At 36.9% G+C, this 18775-nt stretch overlaps 1 protein-coding gene across 5 annotated transcripts in view; it reads left to right on the top strand.

Annotated features, from left to right (window-relative positions):
• Nucleotides 1–91: 91 nt before the first annotated feature.
• Nucleotides 92–18775, top strand: part of EPB41L5 (erythrocyte membrane protein band 4.1 like 5) — a 122593-nt gene continuing 103909 nt past the window's right edge. For 3 of the 5 annotated variants that reach the window (XM_054699630.1, XM_037523226.2, XM_037523224.2), the window contains exons 1-3: nt 94–192; nt 6442–6629; nt 12530–12634. In XM_054699630.1, the coding sequence (XP_054555605.1) occupies nt 6450–6629; nt 12530–12634 (285 nt within the window). In that variant the 5' untranslated portion in view covers nt 94–192; nt 6442–6449. Of the gene's footprint in view, nt 193–474; nt 671–6441; nt 6630–12529; nt 12635–18775 lie in introns of those variants that run through there. The other 2 variants (XM_037523227.2, XM_037523225.2) reach the window with 2 other exon arrangements.

Below are 18775 nucleotides of genomic sequence, written 5' to 3'. Positions count from 1 at the left end.
CGGAGGCCCCGCCTTCGGGAGGCGGGGCTTCGGGGGCTTCAAGGGGCGGGCGGCGGACTGCGAGGGTCCTGGGCGACTGGCGCGGTGGGCGTGCGCCGCCGTCGCCATTTCCTGACGTCGCTGGAGTCGCGACCCCTCCTCAGCCCGGCGCTCGCGCAGCCTCCCACGCTCCGTCGTCGCCGTCCCGCGCAGGTAAGAGCGGCCCTGAGGCCCCGCGCCGGGGGTCCCCGCTCCCCGCGTCCTGTCCTGCTCCCGGGACCCTGCAGCCTCGCCCCGGCGCCCGCTCTTGCGGCGGCCCCGCCTAGGGACCCTCCCGCCGCCCGGCCCCTCCCGGGCCGCCGAGTGTCGGACCCGCCGGGAGGGGCGGGGAGGGGAGGGGCGGAGGCGGCCAATGGGCCGGGCGCTGCAGTTTCAGCCGATACCGAGCGGCGGGCCGCGGGCGAAACCGGGAACGTGTGCGGGACCGAGTGCAGCCCCGGCCCTGCGCTCCCGAGCCCGGCCACTGCGCGGGAGGCGGGGGATTCGCCGTCCCGCCGGCAGGTGGACGTGGCAGGTCGAGGGAGAAAACACACCTAGTGTGGGTCCCGTCTTGTCACGAGAAACCCTGGGACTTTTCGGGCTGATTTGCGTTTGAGAAACGACTCGAGCCGCGGGATCTTCTGGAAGGCAGGTGTGTCCCCGGGGAGCAGGGCCCGGGCCCTCCCCGCTCCCACCCGTGTTTTGGGGCGTGTTAATGATGGGTTCTTTGCCGAGTAAACAGTGTCAGTCTCGTTAATTTACCTAAGAGCAAGGAGAACTAAGTCTTTTAAGCCGTTTGGCAATGTTTTAAGAATTGGATGAAAATCTGCCCATAATTCGATTTCTAACATAATGGACATGTTCCCGAGCCCTCCCTAACCTAGTGAGTGACTTGCATGTATGTGTGCAGGCTTTTCTTTTTATAGGTAAACTTAGTTAGAAAACGGGTGTAACTTCAATTGAATTATTCTCTTACCCATCGTATTCTGTATTGGGGTTATAGGGTTAAAGACACTAATATCTTTATTACATTTGCGGTGTATTGGTCTATTGAGTCATTAAAAAAGCAGTTGCTTGCCAGAGATTGTTGCCACCTGTTATGTATGAGAGTATGCACATTTCATGACAAACTTTGGAGTTTTAGATCTATATATTTTAAAAGCTTCAATTAACTTAAGCAGTATTTGGTTTACTTGAATTTGCATTTGTGTGATCCTAAAGAGAACTTCTGAAAAATTTGAAATCAGATTAAAAACTTGTTTTTAAATAAGAAACATAAACCTACCATCGCAAATCCCACCTCATCATTTTCATCTCAGATGAGTTCTTTATTGTGCTTAATATGCAGATTGTGCTATCGAGGTTATAATGGTGAGCAAGTCAGACTAAGTACCTGTCCTAAGTCTTAAGTATGGTTAAAAGAAAGACAGTAATAAACCATGAGTATTTAATTACAGTTTCCTTAAATGTAGTAAGTAAAATTCTAATGGTAGTAGGAGTGGTATTATTTTAAATCCAGGAGTCCTGGAATGTTTTTCTGAGGAAAAGACATTTCAACCAGAAATCTGAAGTAAGTTAGTTAGCCATGTCAAGTGGATGAGGGTTGGAGAGAGGTGAAGTGGAAAAAAAAAAAAAAAACATTCGAGACAGATGGAACAAGCAATGATGCAGAAAAAAAAAAAAGCCTTTTGGGCTGAGCAGAGCTAGCAGGAGTAGGCTGCTTCAAGAGTCAGGCAGGTAGGAGGAGTTGGATTAGGGAGCAAGGTCATGACAAAGTTTTAAACAGGGATCAGATGTGTGGTTGCTGAAACTTCACTGCTGCGGCATGAAAAAGCAGAAGTGGGAGTTGGAAGTGGAAAGAGTGAATGTGGGAAAACTTTTAACAATAAATTTTGTAAAACTCTCAAGACAGGTCATACATTCTTGGAAGATTTAAGGTCCTCCTTATGACCCTCTGCAGAGATAACCACACTGAGCAGTTTGCATGTTCTTTAGTCTTTGCTTGTAAACATGTATATAAAAGGTGTATGTCCTGTGTATATGTCCCACCTTAGCGTGGAATTTTCATTTTTCTCTCATTTCATTTTTCACTTATAAGTCTTGTTTGCCAGTGTGTAGGTCAGCAGTACTTTAAAAAGCAGCAGTACTGTATGCCATTCAACTACTTGACAGAAATATTTAAACTTAATTATACCCTGAAAATACTTGTTTCTATGACTTGGACCACATGTGAGACTTATTTCTATAGGACATCTTACCAGAAATAGAATTGCAGGGGGAAAGGTATACATGTCAACATTTTTGATCCTGTGTTCAAATTCTCCTCCAGACAGGACAGACTGTTAGTCCCATGGCCTTTTCAACACCGGCTTTGTTGAATGACTTCATTTTGTTTTTATATTTTTTTAATGATAAATACAATTTTATTTGTTAATTTGGATCTCCTTGGTAACTGTTGAGGTCAGAAATCTTTGTTATCAATTTTCCTTGAGTATCAACTTTTAGAACTTGTTTCTTCATATCCGGCCCATTTTTTTCTGTTGTGTTTATCTTAACAATTTGTAATAATTCTCTATTAAATTGTATACTAGTCCTTAAGGTAAATTTCTTTGCTGAATAATTTTTAAAAGGCCTTCTCCCTAATAGATTATTTGTTCTAGTTTCTCATGTTTTTCACTTTTAATCTGGAAATTTATTTTTGTGTAAGTTGCTTTCATATTTTTGTGGAGAATTTGTTACTTGTGACATTGGGTTTTCTATAGTTAAAAATATGACTAATAAGAATCTAAATATGAAAGAAGCTGTGATTTTCCTTAGCAAGTTAACTCTACTTGTATTGTTTCAAGGTGTAGAGTAAGATTAAAGTCAGGAAACTTGTTTCATTTTTAATTTGTTGGATTCCTAGGAACCTCAGTGTTGTGAATTTTGAACATTTTTTCCCATGAAATTATTTTTTATGGGGCCTTTCCTGGTGGCGCAGTGGTTGAGTGCTGGGCTGCGAAGCTGCCTGCAGTCTGTGCAGCGCTGGTTCGATCCCCGGCCGCCAGCAAGGGTCCCACATGGAGCGCAGACCTCTCCTGCCGCCCGCTGCTCCCCTCAGCAGTGTATTCCGTCAGTCAGCCTGTTCTACTCCCCGCTCTGGCTCTGATGAATTCTCTCACCCTCTGGCGCTTCTGACTGTACCTAGTGCTTGTATAAATAAATAAATAAATCTTTAAAAAAAAAAAAAAAGATATACCATTAAAAAAATTATTTTTTATGGAAAATTTTCAACATCTACAGAGTTAGTGAGAATAGTTTAATGAAATCTATGTATCCATCATCCCTCTTCAACAATTAATGGCTAGCTAGCTAGCTAGCTAGCTGGTTTGTTTTAACTATCCCCTCTTAACTCCCTAGTTCTGTTTTGATGCAAATACTAGACCACATGTCACTTCTATAAATATTTCAACATGTATCTCTAGAAGATAGACTTTTGTTGGAACACATCTTTAATACCACTATTTTATCTGAAAGAAAAATAACAGTAATTTCTGGGTTATTATAAACAAGCTTGTCAGTATTCAGGGATGTGTGTGTGTGTATGTATATGTTATTTCATTAGGATATTCATATGACAATTGTCATGGCTTTGACAGTTAATCTGAATGCATAGAAGTATGCATACTGGTAAAATGAGTGTATAATCCTGAATTTATAGCTATTGAATTATTTTTGATTCATTGAATTTCAATTAATTAAGTCATTTAAATATAATTTAAATTATTGTAATATTTTAGCTTTTATTTTTACCATGATTACAGATATCTCTAGTTTAAAGTATCAACTGGTGCATAAGGTTTCATATAAATTATATAAAAAAGCAAACATAGGACTTCTCTTTTAGTCAAAAAATGTATTTGAAATAATTTTAAATTTACACAGAAGTTGTAACAGTAGAGAGTCCCCATATATCTTTCATCTAGCTTCTGCAGTACCTCTGACAATTTAAGAAAAGATGAGTATTATAATCTAAAATAGACTTACACATTTGATTGATTGATAGGTCTTCTAATCTGTAGTCTCCTCTTATCTTTTTCCCCCTTCCATTTTGTTTGTTGGAAAAACTTAAATTTAAATAAATTCATCATGTACATTTTGTTTGTATTTCCACTGAATTTCTTTTTAGCTGTGATATTTGATCATTTCTTCTATTTAACATGTGAGTTTTAGATAAATGGGTATATGATGTAGCAAAGAGATTTGAAGTCAGAAAATCAAAGCTTAAGCCCATCTTAACTGTTTACTATAAGAACTGATCAGTGGTTTAATTTCCTCATCAAAATAAGACCATATTTTGGGGAGCTTTTCTAAGGATCAAGTAAGAGTACTAACTAAACACTTGTATTGCTTAATTATGAACTATGCTAGGTGGCAAGCTAGTCAGAGTAGCAGTTGTGTCCTTAAGTAGTTACAGTAGGGCCTCCCCGGTGGCGCAGCGGTTGAGCGCTGGGTTGCGAAGCTGCCCGCGGCCTCTGCGGCGCCAGTTCGATCCCCGGTTGCTCCCCGGCCACCGGAGGAGGGTCCCGCATGGCGCGCAGACCTCTCCTGCCGCCCGCTGCTCCCCTCAGCAGTGTACTTCGGTTCTTCTGCCTGCTCTGCTCCCCTCTCTGGCTCTGGTGAATTCTCTCGCCCTCCCGCGCTTCTGACTGTACCCAGTGCATGTGTAAACAAACAAACAAACAAACAAAACAAATAAATGAATAAAATGCATGCCTCTAAAAAAAAAAAAAAAAAAAAAAAAAAAAAAAAAAGTAGTTACAGTAAAGGGGAGTGATGTGGGTGAATCCTTAAAATCTGATTAGTAATGCAATTAAATTTTTTTCAAGGGTCATAGAAGGGACAAGCTCGTTGACTATCAGAGTGTGGTTTTTTGGGTGATATTGGTGGAGTTCAGTTAAAAGGAATAAGTAGGGATTCTCTGCATACATGCTTTTGGAGTCTGGGATGAAAGTGCAGCCTTTCATATTTCACCTGAAATGGGACTGGTTAGCAAGGTTAGCAGAAGGAGCAGTGCTTGGGGAAAATTATACCTGGAGAGAATTTGAGAGAGTCAGATGAGCTATCTAAAATTTTAGTTATTTCTTTAGGATGAACATAAAATTGACAGATTTTTCTGGCTCTGCTAGTTTACTTAATTACATGGGAATATCCATATATAATGTCCATATTTATAATGTATGCACAATAATCTTCTGGTTTACAGACACTTATTTTTTAGTGCGATAGTATTTGCTTATTTTCACATTAGCTTTTATTTTTGTCACCTCTATGAATTTGTCCAGTTATGTCTAGTTAAGTAATCTAAACGGAAGGCTTCTTCTGAAAAATAGCCCTCTCCTGAATTCTGCTCCCTCCTCAAGACAGCCACTTCCACATTTTAAATAACTTGCTCTTATTGCTACTTCTTGATTTTTAGCTTTAGGAATGATCTGTTGAATTCCTACTAGGCAAGATAAGAAATTAACTTTCTGCCTACACCTATCTCCATTATACAATTCTTCTTACAGTTACTTTATAGTTTTGGCTAGATTAATAATTAGTGTTTATAATGTTAGGACTAAACTATTAACAGATCATGTAGCCTCTGTGAATACTTCCCTTTTCTCTGTACAGTATATTTTCTCCTGAATTAATAATTGTCTTTTTTGTTTATTGGCTTCATTACATATACACCTATTTTTCTTAAACTCTCTTAGTTGTGTCAGTTAAACATTACGTTGGCAAGGTAAGTTGTATCTATTTCTTTTTTATGTGTGCTATATTTTAAAAATTACTACTTACTATTTTAATTAATCTGATCAACCATAACGTTCTTAATAGAAATAAGGGAAAAAATAACATGTAAGTAATTGATATTATCAAGAAATATTTATATTAAGTAGTAATTTAAAATCTGTAATGGAATATTTGATAAGGACTAATATTTAAATTATATTTGTTTCTTTGCTGAAATAGGTGATTTTTTAAAATTATGAATGCTCATTAAAGAAATAGAACTTAGGATTGTTACAATCATCAGTGAATCCTTTAGTCTCTGACATCTCCTAATTTGGGGGAAGGGACACACACAGAACTGATGTATGTAACTTATTGACCTGAAGACCTGATGAACTTAGTTTGCCCTCTTACCAGATGAGCTTCTTATAAATAATTCAATAAATTTTGAAATGATATTAGCTGTATCTCTATTTTATGTAAAAGTATAAAAATTTTGAAATAAAATAGACAGTTTTAATTTTTTTCAAACTTAATGGACCAGGAACCATTTTTAATAAAATATCTACTAATGTCTGTAGGACTTTATGTAAACTACTAAATAACATCATTTGGCTGCAAATTGTAGCAGAATATTCTGATATCTTTTTCTTTTTGGTTTTTTAGTGGCAAAAATGCTGAGCTTCCTCCGTAGAACACTTGGGCGTCGGTCTATGCGAAAGCATGCTGAGAAGGAAAGACTAAGAGAAGCTCAACGAGCTGCTATACATATTCCTGCAGCTGGAGATTCTAAGTCTGTCATCACGTGTCGGGTGTCCCTGCTGGATGGTACTGATGTTAGTGTAGACTTGCCGGTATGTAGGTCTTGCAAACCTGCAAATTGCTGTGGGTTAGTATGAATCAGAGACTAAGATTACAGGTACATGGATCAGGTAATTTAGGAACCTGGAATGATAGTATTTTTCTGGAATTAATGGCAGTTATCTGAATGATTTAAATATTAGAGCAGTTATTGGTGTGAACCATTTTGGATAATAGTACATAGTGTAGATAGTGTTTTTCTCACCATCTTTGTTGAGTACTTATTAAAGCAGCTAAGTAAGATCTTATAGATCTTGTAGATCTTTATATGTTTCTGTATTTTTAAAAACACTCCTCGCATCATTCCTCAGTACAAACCAGTTTTTTGTGCTTGCAGATATTTTAATGAAATGAAGTGAGAAAAAGAATTTTCTTCAAACCCTTCACCTCTGACTGCTTATGTCTTTGTTCCCAAAGTAGTTTTCAGGGGACATTTTTCTGTAATCTTTATTTCAAAACATGACTTTGTAATTAAGGTTTTTTTTTTTCCCCAGTTAGGAATAAATAATTATAACTCACAGAATGAAACAATCCATATATTTGAAAAAGGTTAACTTCTTTTTTCTTATAGATCTTTTTTTTAAGTGAGGGAAAGGGTGTGTAGCTTATGGTACTAGGGGAATAGAGTTTCTTTTTGGGTTATTGATTAAAAGAGATCTTTCTCATGTTTTTGTTCTGCATTAAAAGATTTGCATAACTAAGTTATAAAATGTGTGATTTGCTGTAATCTTCATAAGATTTTCCACAGTATCTTCCGTCCCCACAAACTTTTTGAAAAAACTATCGAAAATGCAATAAAAAAGTGTGTGTGCAAGGTGATGCTGCTACAATACTTAGTTGAATTAACTCTGGAAGCTGAAATGTCTTAAACTCAGTGAGAATTAAGGAGTTCATTTGTTTGTTTATATGAATATTCTGATTAGGCTATACTAGGTATATACCTTATACACTTTAAAAATAATGGAATATAAAATTAAAGATGCATACTATCTTAGTGTTTTGAATTATGAGTTTCTGTTTTATATTTATTATATATTTGTCTTTAGACTCCATATTTTAGGGTATTTTATTCTTGAAGACTAATGCATTTAAATTTTCTTCCTATAAGGACTTCTTGAGGGTTTGTCAGAAATTCCAATATGTGTTACTTTGTGCGGATAGTTTTCATATTCATTTCTTATTTGATAAGTAACTTAGGAGTTTTGTGTACTATTCCATTTAAAATATCATTACATATGTGGTGAAAAGCTTGAGATTGCTGTGTAAGAGACTGGGAAGGAGTTTCTTATTACCTAATGTTTAAAGTATGAAGTCTCAAACTTGTTGATGGAGAGGCTGATACTTGGAAAGCAGGATTTATTTGTAAAGGAGCTTTTTAAAAATGCAGTGTAGTGTGGAGGAGAAGCAGCACTGGGTTTTAAAGTAGTGGAACAAATGACTAGTGACTGGTATGGAATGGTTTTTCTTATGCTTGATATGCTCAGTAGGGCGTATGTGATGCTTGGTCAAGGCCAGAAATGCTAGCTGGCCTCTCCTGCAGACCATTGCACTGGAAAAACCAAGAGTTTTAGATTTGACTGTGAGATTACTACAACTGCCTGTTCAACTCTGCAGGTGAAGTCTTTGATTTTGTAAGTTAACTCTAGATGGTTTGCATGGATATAAAAAATGGGCATTGACCTGGCTGCTAAATTGCATTATTAAAAAAATAAAAACAAAAAACAGGCCAGAGGAATATTAATTTCTAAAGAAAAAGTTTTTCTCTTTTTCTTATTTAGCTTCTCAACCAGTCTTGTATGATTCTGGAAGATTTTGAACTGAATTTGGAAATTGAGTGCAGCATGCACTTTTTTTCCGTTAGGATTAGGGCAGTAGTAATCATAGTAAGCCAGCATGGAACTAAGATGATTGCCCAGGCAGCATAGAAGGGATTACCTGTGATGAAATAGAATGATTTAAATCTGTGCACTTCAAATTAATATGTACCAGTAATAATGGTAAGTTTTTTTTCCTCCTTTTCTCAGAATTGGTAGAGAGATTTAAATACCTACCACTCCTCCACCCCCCTTTTTTAAAGAACTAAATATAGTAAGGTTACCATTCAGTAAATGATAAACCATCAGGGAGAAACTTGTGATCTCATTTTTAAATTTTCTCTTTGAAAATGCCACAGTAATTCCTTTAGTTGATTTACAAGCTGAGTATTGTGTAGTAAAATACCCTGACCTGTAAAACTCTGCTTCGAGGTATTAAGTCAGTCAAAAATATTTGGCTAATCAATAGGTGATTTTTGTATACCTACTTTGCTGACCTAGATGCTGAAGGCTTATATAGCTATACCTTTAAATAAATGAAAAAAAACCCCATGTTCACAATTTTGAAGACTTAAAATAGTTAAGATAACAATATGCCCCAAACTGATCTGCAGATGTAACATAATACCACCAGAATACCATCTAACTAAATGTAGAAATTGATAAACTGATTTTGAAATTCATGTGCATTCCAAAATAGCCAAAGCAGAACTGATAAAGATCAAAGTAGTAGGACTTGAACTTCCAGTTGTAAGACTTACACTTCCCAGTTTTAAGACTTACTATAAAGCAGTGGTAAGATGGTTTGCTTTTGGCACAAAGATACACACACAGAGATCAGTGGGACAGAATAAAGAATTCAGATATAAACTCATTCATTTATGGTCCGTTGATATTTGGTCAAAAAGAATAGACTTTCAACCACTGGTGAGGGAAAACTTCGATAACCACATACAAATAATGAAGTGGGAACCTTACTTCACACCATATACAAAAATTAATATTCTTGGAAGAAAATGTAGGAATATATCTTCATGACTGTGGATTTGACACCAGTTCTTAGCTATGACACCAAAAACATGAACAATAGAAAAAATAAATTGTGTTTTTAAAATTAAATTTGTGGGCCTCCCTGGTGGTGCTAGGGGTTAAGCACAGCACCATGAAGCTGGTGCTCTACAGCACGAGTTCAGTCTCCAGTCAACCAAGCAGATACCCACATGTCTCAGCCGACCTGTCCTGTCTTGCCCACTCTTCCCCTCAGCAGTGTATTTCAGTCAGTCTACCTGTTCTAGTCCCCACTCTGTCTCTGGTGAATCCTCTTACCCCCCACGCTTCTGGCTTGTACCCCAGTTCTTGTATGCATAAATAAACAAATCTTTAAAAAAAGTAAATTTGTGTGTCAAAAGGACAAGGACACCATTAAGAAAGTGAAAGGAAAATTGAGCTTGGGAGACAAAGCAAGATTCAAATTATAGTGTTATCTTTTGTTTTTTGTTTTTGTAGCTGTGTGATTTTTGTCATAAACGGTCTCAGTTTTTATCTTTGTTATGTTTGGTAAGTGAATAAGTCACAGTCATCAGGATTAATGGGAGTAATAAGTGTATGTAAATTTAAAAAAAAAATTGAAGTGCCAGCACTCAGGTACAAAAGTTAAAATGACAAAATAAATGAAAAATAGTTAAGGAAAATATAGAGATTGATTTCCCAGAATTAGAAAGCTGAAAGATACCTGATTGAAATGCAATGTACAATGCCTGCAATATAATAGAGTTAAAAAACTCATACCTAGACCCATTATAGTGAATGTTAGGATGGTCAGACTTAGAGAAAAATATAAGACTTTACTAAGAGAATAACATTTTTTTTTTTTTTTTTTTTTTTTTTTTTTTTTTTTTTTTTATAGAGGCATGCTTTATTTATTTGTTTGCTGGTTTGTTTGTTTTGTTTATACATGCACTGGGTACAGTCAGAAGCGCGAGAGGGTGAGAGAATTCACCAGAGCCAGAGCGGGGAGCAGAGCAGGCAGAAGGACCGAAGTACACTGCTGAGGGGAGCAGCGGGCGGCAGGAGAAGTCTGCACGCCATGTGGGACCCTCCTCCGGTGGCCGGGGAGCAGCCGGGGATCGAACCGGCGCCGCAGAGGCCGCGGGCAGCTTCGCAACCCAGCGCTCAACCGCTGCGCCACCGGGGAGGCCCAAGAGAATAACATTATTAATGAACAAGATTTAGATTGACATTACATTTTTCAACAGCGTCATAGATTGCAAGAAGATGATAGAGTAATATATTTTGAGTATTGAAAGAAAATAACTTGAAATCTTGACTTTTATATCTAGCTAACTGATTAAAATATTCTTAAACATAGAAGACCTTTGAAGATAAGCCATACAAAATCCTTCTTGGGGGACATTTTGGAGGAAGAACTGAAAAGTGTGGAAAAACAAATATAACAGATGGTACTAGATGTGTGTAATGTACACACATATAAGACATGGGTGACATTTTTCATCAAATACCAAAATAAAGATTGTCTTAAAAGTTAGTCACAAGCAAAGGAAAGAAATAGAAGTATGCAGCTGAAACAAGATGAGTATTGGGTAGAGGGCAATCAGAGACATGAGTCTTATCTTGATAAAGAGATACATGGATAATAATTTTATTTATCAAAAAGGAAGGATGTAAAGATAAATAATTTTGTATACCTGTTTTGCTGAGCTGATGCCGAAATCTTAAATATTTACACCTTAAATAAAAAAGCACAGGAAAAAAAAGAAGACAAGTTGAAATAATAAGGTTAAATAAAAGGTAGAGGTTAATGATTAAATTAAAAACACAACTTGGGCCTCCCTGGTGGCGCAAGGGGTTAAGCACCACACTATGAAGCAGTCTGCAGTCTCTGCAGCACGAGTTCAATCCCCGGCCGGTCCGGAGCAACCCACGTGGCGAGGCAGACCTTTCCTGTCTCCCCTCTGCTGCTCCCCTCAGCAGTGTATTTTGGTCAGTTTGCCTGTTCTGTTCCCCACTCTGTCTCTGGTGAATCCTCTAACCCCTGCATCTCTGGCCTGTACCCCAGCTGTTGTATGCATAAGTAAGTATAAAAAAAATTTTTAAAAAACACAACCTAACGTATGTTTATATATAAATGTACATTTATAAATGATAAGAAATACCTAAACCACAATTTAAAATTTTATAGGGGGAGGGAAATGGATGGGTACATATATTTATATGTTTATAAAAATAACTTTCACAAAAAACCAAAAATATAATGAGTACCTTTGTTTTATGCCCCTTTACAAATCTTGTTAATGCCTGGTTTAATAGAACATACTTGATTCTTTTATCTCCTTTTGCATTCACTCTATTGCATTGTGTTGTTTTGAGGTTCCTGAAGAGAATCCTAGGGCATTGTGTATCTTTTGAAAGGATCTGGAGACTCCTCGGGGGCTGAGAGACCATACTTTGAGAGTTTTTTTTTTTTTTTTTTATATAAATTTCTTTGCTAGTAACTACCCCCTTCAGTTTTGTATTTTCTGCATTGATGACAGAAATTTTCTCATTGTCTTATACTCCCTCCCACTTTACATTTTTTATTGTTCTATTTCCTACCTTATATTGTTTTCCAGTTTACATCTCATCTTCTCCAAGCCACCTTCTGATGATTCTCATTGCTGACTATCTCTTCTCTAAAATCTGTTGTCAACTATAATTTCACATGATTTGTACTTCTATGTTTTTCTCTTTCTGCTTACATTATAAAGCTCTTTTTAAAATAGGGGCTCAAAAATTTATATGACAAAAGAAGAGTTCCTCCTTATAGCCTTACCTACAATGTAATATTTGTTGGTTGATAAGAAGTGAAGTTCTCGGGGAAGTCACCTATAGGTCACAACTTCTCTTTTGACTTTGTGTGTGTGTTTATTTTTTTTTTTGGAAATTTATAGTATCTTACCCATTACCTCATGATTTGGTAACGCAGACAATGCTTTTGAAGAGTTCTTACATAAACACCTTCAGTTCAGATTTCATTATCTTATAAGCTACTTACTGATTAACCTATTTTCTTCTTATTTCAGAAAAAAGCCAAAGGACAAGAGCTGTTTGATCAGATTATGTACCACCTGGACCTTATTGAAAGTGACTATTTTGGATTGAGATTTATGGATTCAGCTCAAGTAGCAGTGAGTAGCTTTTTTTTTTTTTTTTTAAAGATTTGTTTATTTATACAAGAACTGGGGTACAGGCCAGAGGTGTGGGAGGGTGAGAGAATTCACCAGAGACAGAGCAGGGAGTAGAACAGGCAGACAGACTAAAAGCACTGCTGAGGGGAGCAGCGGGCGAGACAGGAGAGGTTTGCCATGCCATGTGGGTATCTCCCTGGCTGGCCAGGAATCGAACCCACGCTGTAGAGGCTGCGGACAGCTTCACAGCGCGGCGCTCAACCCGCTGTGCCATCAGGGAGGCCCAGTGAGTAGCTGTTTTTTTGTAGCTTCCATTATGGGGGCAGAAATGAGATATGAGGCTTGCTTTTTTTTTTTTTTTAGATTTATTTATGAAACAGCAGCTGGGGTACAGGCCGGAGGTCGGGGGGGGGGGGGGTGAGAGAATTCACCAGAGACAGAGTAGGTAACAGAACAGGCAGATTGACTGAAATACACTGCTGAGAGGAGCAGCGGGTGAGCCAGGAGAGGTATGCTGCACCATGTGGGTAGCTCCCTGGCCAGGGATCAAACTCGTGTTGCAGTGGCTGTGGATAGCTTCATAGGTTGCGTCTTAACTCCTTGCGCCACAAGGGAGGCCCCTGAGGCTACATATTCTCGACACTTTCTTTTTCTCCTGTGATTTTCTTACGGCCTGAAGCTTTGATTCAGTATCCCCCGATGTGCTTGTAAGGGAAAAAATGAGTTCTGCCTCTAACCCAAATTACTAGAGTAGGATCTTTGTGGATGAATATTGAAATCTGTCTTTTTAATAACTACTGGATGGGTTATTGGGCATGCTGGAGCTCTGTTTGAGAAATGCTGCGTACTGGAAAGAATGCGAGAATGGGAATTTTGTGGGTTCTTAGGTAAAGTAAAATAGAAGCTTCTAATTTGTAAGTTAGTGTAAGTAGAATAGGATATCTCTAACATACCTTCTAGATCTGTGATTCTGATTTTATAAATATATGTTCTTTTACATGTGCAGTTCAGATAAGAGAATAGCATTTATGATAATATAGGAAGTTGGAAGCTTTGGAAGATTTTCAAAGAATAATAGTTCTCACTGTTCTTTTTGGAATGTCTGTGTGTGAGAGCGATTAATAAATTAGCTGGAATACCTCTATAAGATATTTCAAAACATCCACATCCTTTGGAGATGAATACCAAAGTTGGTTTTATGGAGCATCTTGTCTAACCTATAACTGTTAATAATGTTGATTGTCAATTTTTTTCCTATTCCTGATCCCACCTTCTATTAAAAAGAAAAAAAAAAGCATGAGCAGTTGGCAGTAAGGTGTTGTCTAGGTAAACCTGGGTATATCCTTACAATGAAATACTTTGTAGCTAGTTGAAGATGGTGATTTTTAAGTGTAAGTGTACTAATTGGTGTAAGTGATGTAAACAGTGATAAAAAGTGTTACAAAGCAGTGTTAACTAAATTTTTCTTATCAGGAATAATCCTAACTGAATGGTTTGAACTCACCAATTAAAAGGCGCAAAATTGGGTTAAAAAGCATGACTAATCCATACTTAGCATACAGGAGACTCACTCAAACCTAAAGACAAATACAAACTTAAAGTAAAAAGTTGCAGCATGCCACTTCAAGCCCCTAACACAGAGAAAAAACAGTAACTGCTTTTCTCCTATTCAATAAATTAAACTCAGCCAAAAAAAGTAATCAGAGATAAACACAGACACTAAATGATGATCAAGGAAATAATTCAACAAGCAGATAAAACTGAAAACAATAGTTATGCACCTAACACAGGTGTACCTAGTTGTATAAAACAGCTGTTAATAGACCTAAAGCAACACATGGACAGCAGTAACAGTTGGGGATTTTAGTATACCACTTCCATCAACAGTTAGATCATACTGACATTGTTCACAAGGAATTATGGCCTTAAATGAACTATGAAAACAGATGAACTTTATGGTTATTTATAGAATTTTTGATATCCAAAGAAATGAATACACCTTCTTAAGTGCATATCGGACATTCTCAAGGATAAACCATACCCTGGAGCACAAAACATGTCTCAAAAAATACATGAAAATAGATTATACCAAACATCTTCTTTGTTTACAATGGTATAAAACTAGAAATCAACCACAAAAAGGAATTCGGGATAAAAAAATGAAACGTGAAGGCTAAACAAAATGCTTTTAAAGAATTCTGGGTCAGTGAAGAAACCAAGGGAGAAATAAAGTATTATCTGGAGACCAATGAAAATGAAGAGACAAGCTGCCAGATCCTGTAAGATAAAGTAAAAGCTATACTAAAAGGGAAGTACATTAGCAATACAGGCCCACATCAATAAGCAAGAAAAACCTCAGTCTGACCTTACATCTGGAACAACTAGAAAAAGAACAAGTGAAACCAAAAAATCAGTAAAAGAATGAAAAATTGGAGTGGACATAAATAGATAGCTCAAAAGATCAATGAAACCAGCAGTTGGTTCTTAGAGAGGACAAACAAAATTGCTGAACACTTAGTTACATTCACAAAAAAAGGAGAAAACACAAAAGAATCAGAAATGAAAGAGGTTGCAGAATTACAGAGGATCATAAGAAACTACTGTGTGTTCTTTATGCAAACAAATTTGACAGTCTAGAAGAAATGGAATTTTTTAGAATCATACAAACTTCCAAGACCAAACCAGGATGAAATTGATAGCTTATCCAGAACAATCACAAGCATAAGAATTGAAAGAGCAATCAGAAGTCTCCCTAAAAGCAAAAACCAGAACCAGTGAATTCAGCCAAAACTTCAAAGAGGATATAACACTTACCCTTTTCAAACGTTTCAAAAAAATGAAGAGGGGGGAATCTGCCAAACACTTTTTATGAGACCACCATTAGCTTGGTCTCAAAACCAAAGAAAGTACAAAAAGAAAACTACAGACCAATCTTCTGATGAACAGAGCTGCAAAAATCCTCAACAAAATCTTAGCAAATCAAATCCTGCAGCATATTAAGATGATCATCCATCATGACCAAGTAGAATTCATTCTGAGGATGCAAGGCTGGTTCAACATTTACAAATCAACCATCGTAAAAACAAAGAGGCACCCTATAGACTGTAAGATGATACGTGCACATCACACATGACAAGCTGTTATTTTCTAAAATATATAAAGAATCCATACAACTCAACTACAGAAAAACCCAATCAAAAAAATGAGCAAAAGACCTAATAATTATTTCTCCAAAGAAGAAAAAGAAATTTAGGTACTATTTCTTTAAAAAAACGCAAAAGTTGTCCTTGCTTTGGCAGCACATGTACTAAAATAGGAATACAGAAAAGATTAGTATGCCCCTTGCACAATGGCTAAGATATGGAAACAACTGAATGCCCAAAAACATTACTGGATAAAAAACATGTGCTATATATACACAATGGAGTAGTATTCAGCGATCAAAAAAAGATAAACTCATGCCATTTGGATGGAGCTAGAAGGGATATTGCTCAGTGAAGTAAGTCAAAAGGAAAAAGAAAAATATCAGGTGTTTTCACTTGTAGGAGGAATATAGGGAACCAAACAAGGGGTCAGGGAAAAAAAAAAGGCAACTAGCAGGCAAACTCTCAACCAGGCTTACAGCAGGGAAAGGGTCATTATGCTGAGTGAACAAGCCATTCTCAAAATGACACTGTATGCCTTCATTTCTATAACATTCTTTAAATGACAATTATTTATAGTGAGAGAGATCAAGTTAATGGGTGCCAAGTTTTAAGGTAGATGGGAGTGACTAAAGGAGTAATATAAGAGAGCTCTTTGTAATAATGGAATATTTATTTATCTTGGTCATGGTTGTTAACTACAGGAATGTAAACCTGTGATAAAATGGCATAGAACTATACATACATACCTTGTACCTATACAAGGTACAAGTTTTGTGATTAAATCACAGTTTTGTGGTTTTAAAATTATAGTTATGTAAGATGTAAGTATTGGAGGAAGGTGAGGGAAGGGTACACAGGAACTCTTGCTGTTTTTGCAACTTTCTATGACCAACAATAAAATTCTTTATAAAAGAAAATTATTGTGTAGGCCAAACAAAATGTATCTCACCACCAAGATTTAACTCTGATGTGTTTGTGACCTCTGCTTGGTGAAGTTTTTAAAACTCTATGTCTGGTAAGAACTGAAACCATAAAATACATAGAAGGAAATATAGGCGAAACACTACGTGATATGCACATCAAAGACATCTTTACAGACACATCACCCAAAGCAGTGATAGTGAAGGCAAAGATAAACAGCTGGGACTACATCAAATTAAAGAGCTTCTACACAGCAAAAGAGACAACAAAAACAAAGAGAAACCCCACCGACTGGGAGAACATTTTTGCACACAACACTAATGATAAAGGACTGATCACAAAAATCTACAAAGAGCTGATGAGACTCAACAACAACAAAGAAAATAATCCAGTCAAAAAATGGGCAGAAGAGCTAAAAAGAAACTTCTCTGAAGAGGAAATGCAAATGGCCAACAGGCATATGAAAAAATGTTCAACATCACTTGTAATCAGGGAAATGCAAATCAAAACTACCATAAGATACCATCTCACACCAGTGAGAATGGCACATATTAAAAAAACTAGCAACAACAAATGTTGGCGAGGATGTGGAGAAAAAGGAACTCTTCTGCACTGTTGGTGGGAGTGCAAACTGGTCCAACCACTATGGAGAGCTGTGTGGAGATTTCTTGACCTACTAAACATAGAGCTTCCATATGATCCAGCAATTCCACTCCTAGGTATTTACCCAAAGGACACAGAAACATCAATTCCAAAGAGCACCTGCACCCCTATGTTTATAGCAGCACTATTTACAATAGCTAAGCTTTGGAAACAACCCAAATGCCCAAAAATAGATGACCGGATCAAGAAGATGTGGTACATATACACCATGGAATATTACTCAGCATTCAAAAAAGATAAACACATGCAATTTGCAGCAACATGGATGGTGCTGGAAAGGATCATGCTCAGCGAAATAAGCCAGAAAGAAAAAGAAAAATACCGGATGTTCTCACTCATGGCAGGAATCTAGAAAACTTAAATAAGGGACCAGGAAAATGAATAACTATAAGAAAGTGAAAATCAAAATCAACAAACAACTATGAACCAGAGACACTCTATGGGAGGTGGGGGGCGGGGAGGGGAGGGATTGGGGTCAAAATAAGGGGGTTGCAATTGTATGGGGAATATAAAATAAAATTTATTATAAAAAAATAAAACTTTATGTCTGGAACTTAGAATTTTCATTGGTTCAGTCACATTTTTAAAAGAATGTTACCTGGATTATAGATGCATATGTTAAAGAGAAGGGAAACATAGAAGCTTTTCTCTTAATATTTGGGGAAAAAGGTTAAAGAATTGTAGCAGCATATCTGTAGTAATAAGCTTTTGCCTTTTTCTTAAATCAATGATAGCTTGTATTTTTTAATATATATTTTAAATTTCCCTTTTAACAGTGGATAAGTCATAAATAAAATACCAGCTTACTTTTACTCAGTAACCTATTTTATGTTTAAAGGATGTATCACATTCAGTGGAGTTTATTTTCAGAAATACAAGGTATGATTCAGCATCATTTGGTTCAGTTCATCATATACATATACCATGGGACTTTTCCTGCCCTTGCTGTAATAGGATTATACCTTTTTCTTAATTGATACCAGACTTGGCCATGTGACTTATTTTTGGCAATGGAATATGAGTTGATGTGATGTGTGCCAGTTTTGAAGAGGTTAATTAACCCTTCATTTATGCTGTTATTACCTTATCATATACTTAAGTAAAACTGCATTCAAAAAAGATTGAAGCTGAAATCTTTACCACAAAAGACAATAAGATAAGTTACTTGATTAATTGTATGGCATTGAAACACAACAGTCAGTGGAAATGGAGATGTTAGACCCCAAACAGAAGAGTAGAAAACATTTAATTGTCTACTGGAACATTGGCTAATGTTTGACTAGTGTACTTCTGGAAGCTGCAACAGTGGATCCCTTTGATAACAAATCCAGTGTTATTGAGCTAAGGAAGAAACAATTCTTGTTCCAATTTTTGAATTCAGATATTTCAGGTACTGTCACCATATATGGTT

This window comes from Talpa occidentalis, unplaced genomic scaffold (genome assembly GCF_014898055.3).
Source record: "Talpa occidentalis isolate TD23 unplaced genomic scaffold, MPIMG_talOcc4v2.1 talOcc4.3, whole genome shotgun sequence".
NCBI lineage: Eukaryota > Metazoa > Chordata > Mammalia > Eulipotyphla > Talpidae > Talpa > Talpa occidentalis.
The sequence above is the reverse complement of the archived record's forward strand: the minus strand, read 5'-3'. Positions and strand labels throughout refer to the sequence as shown.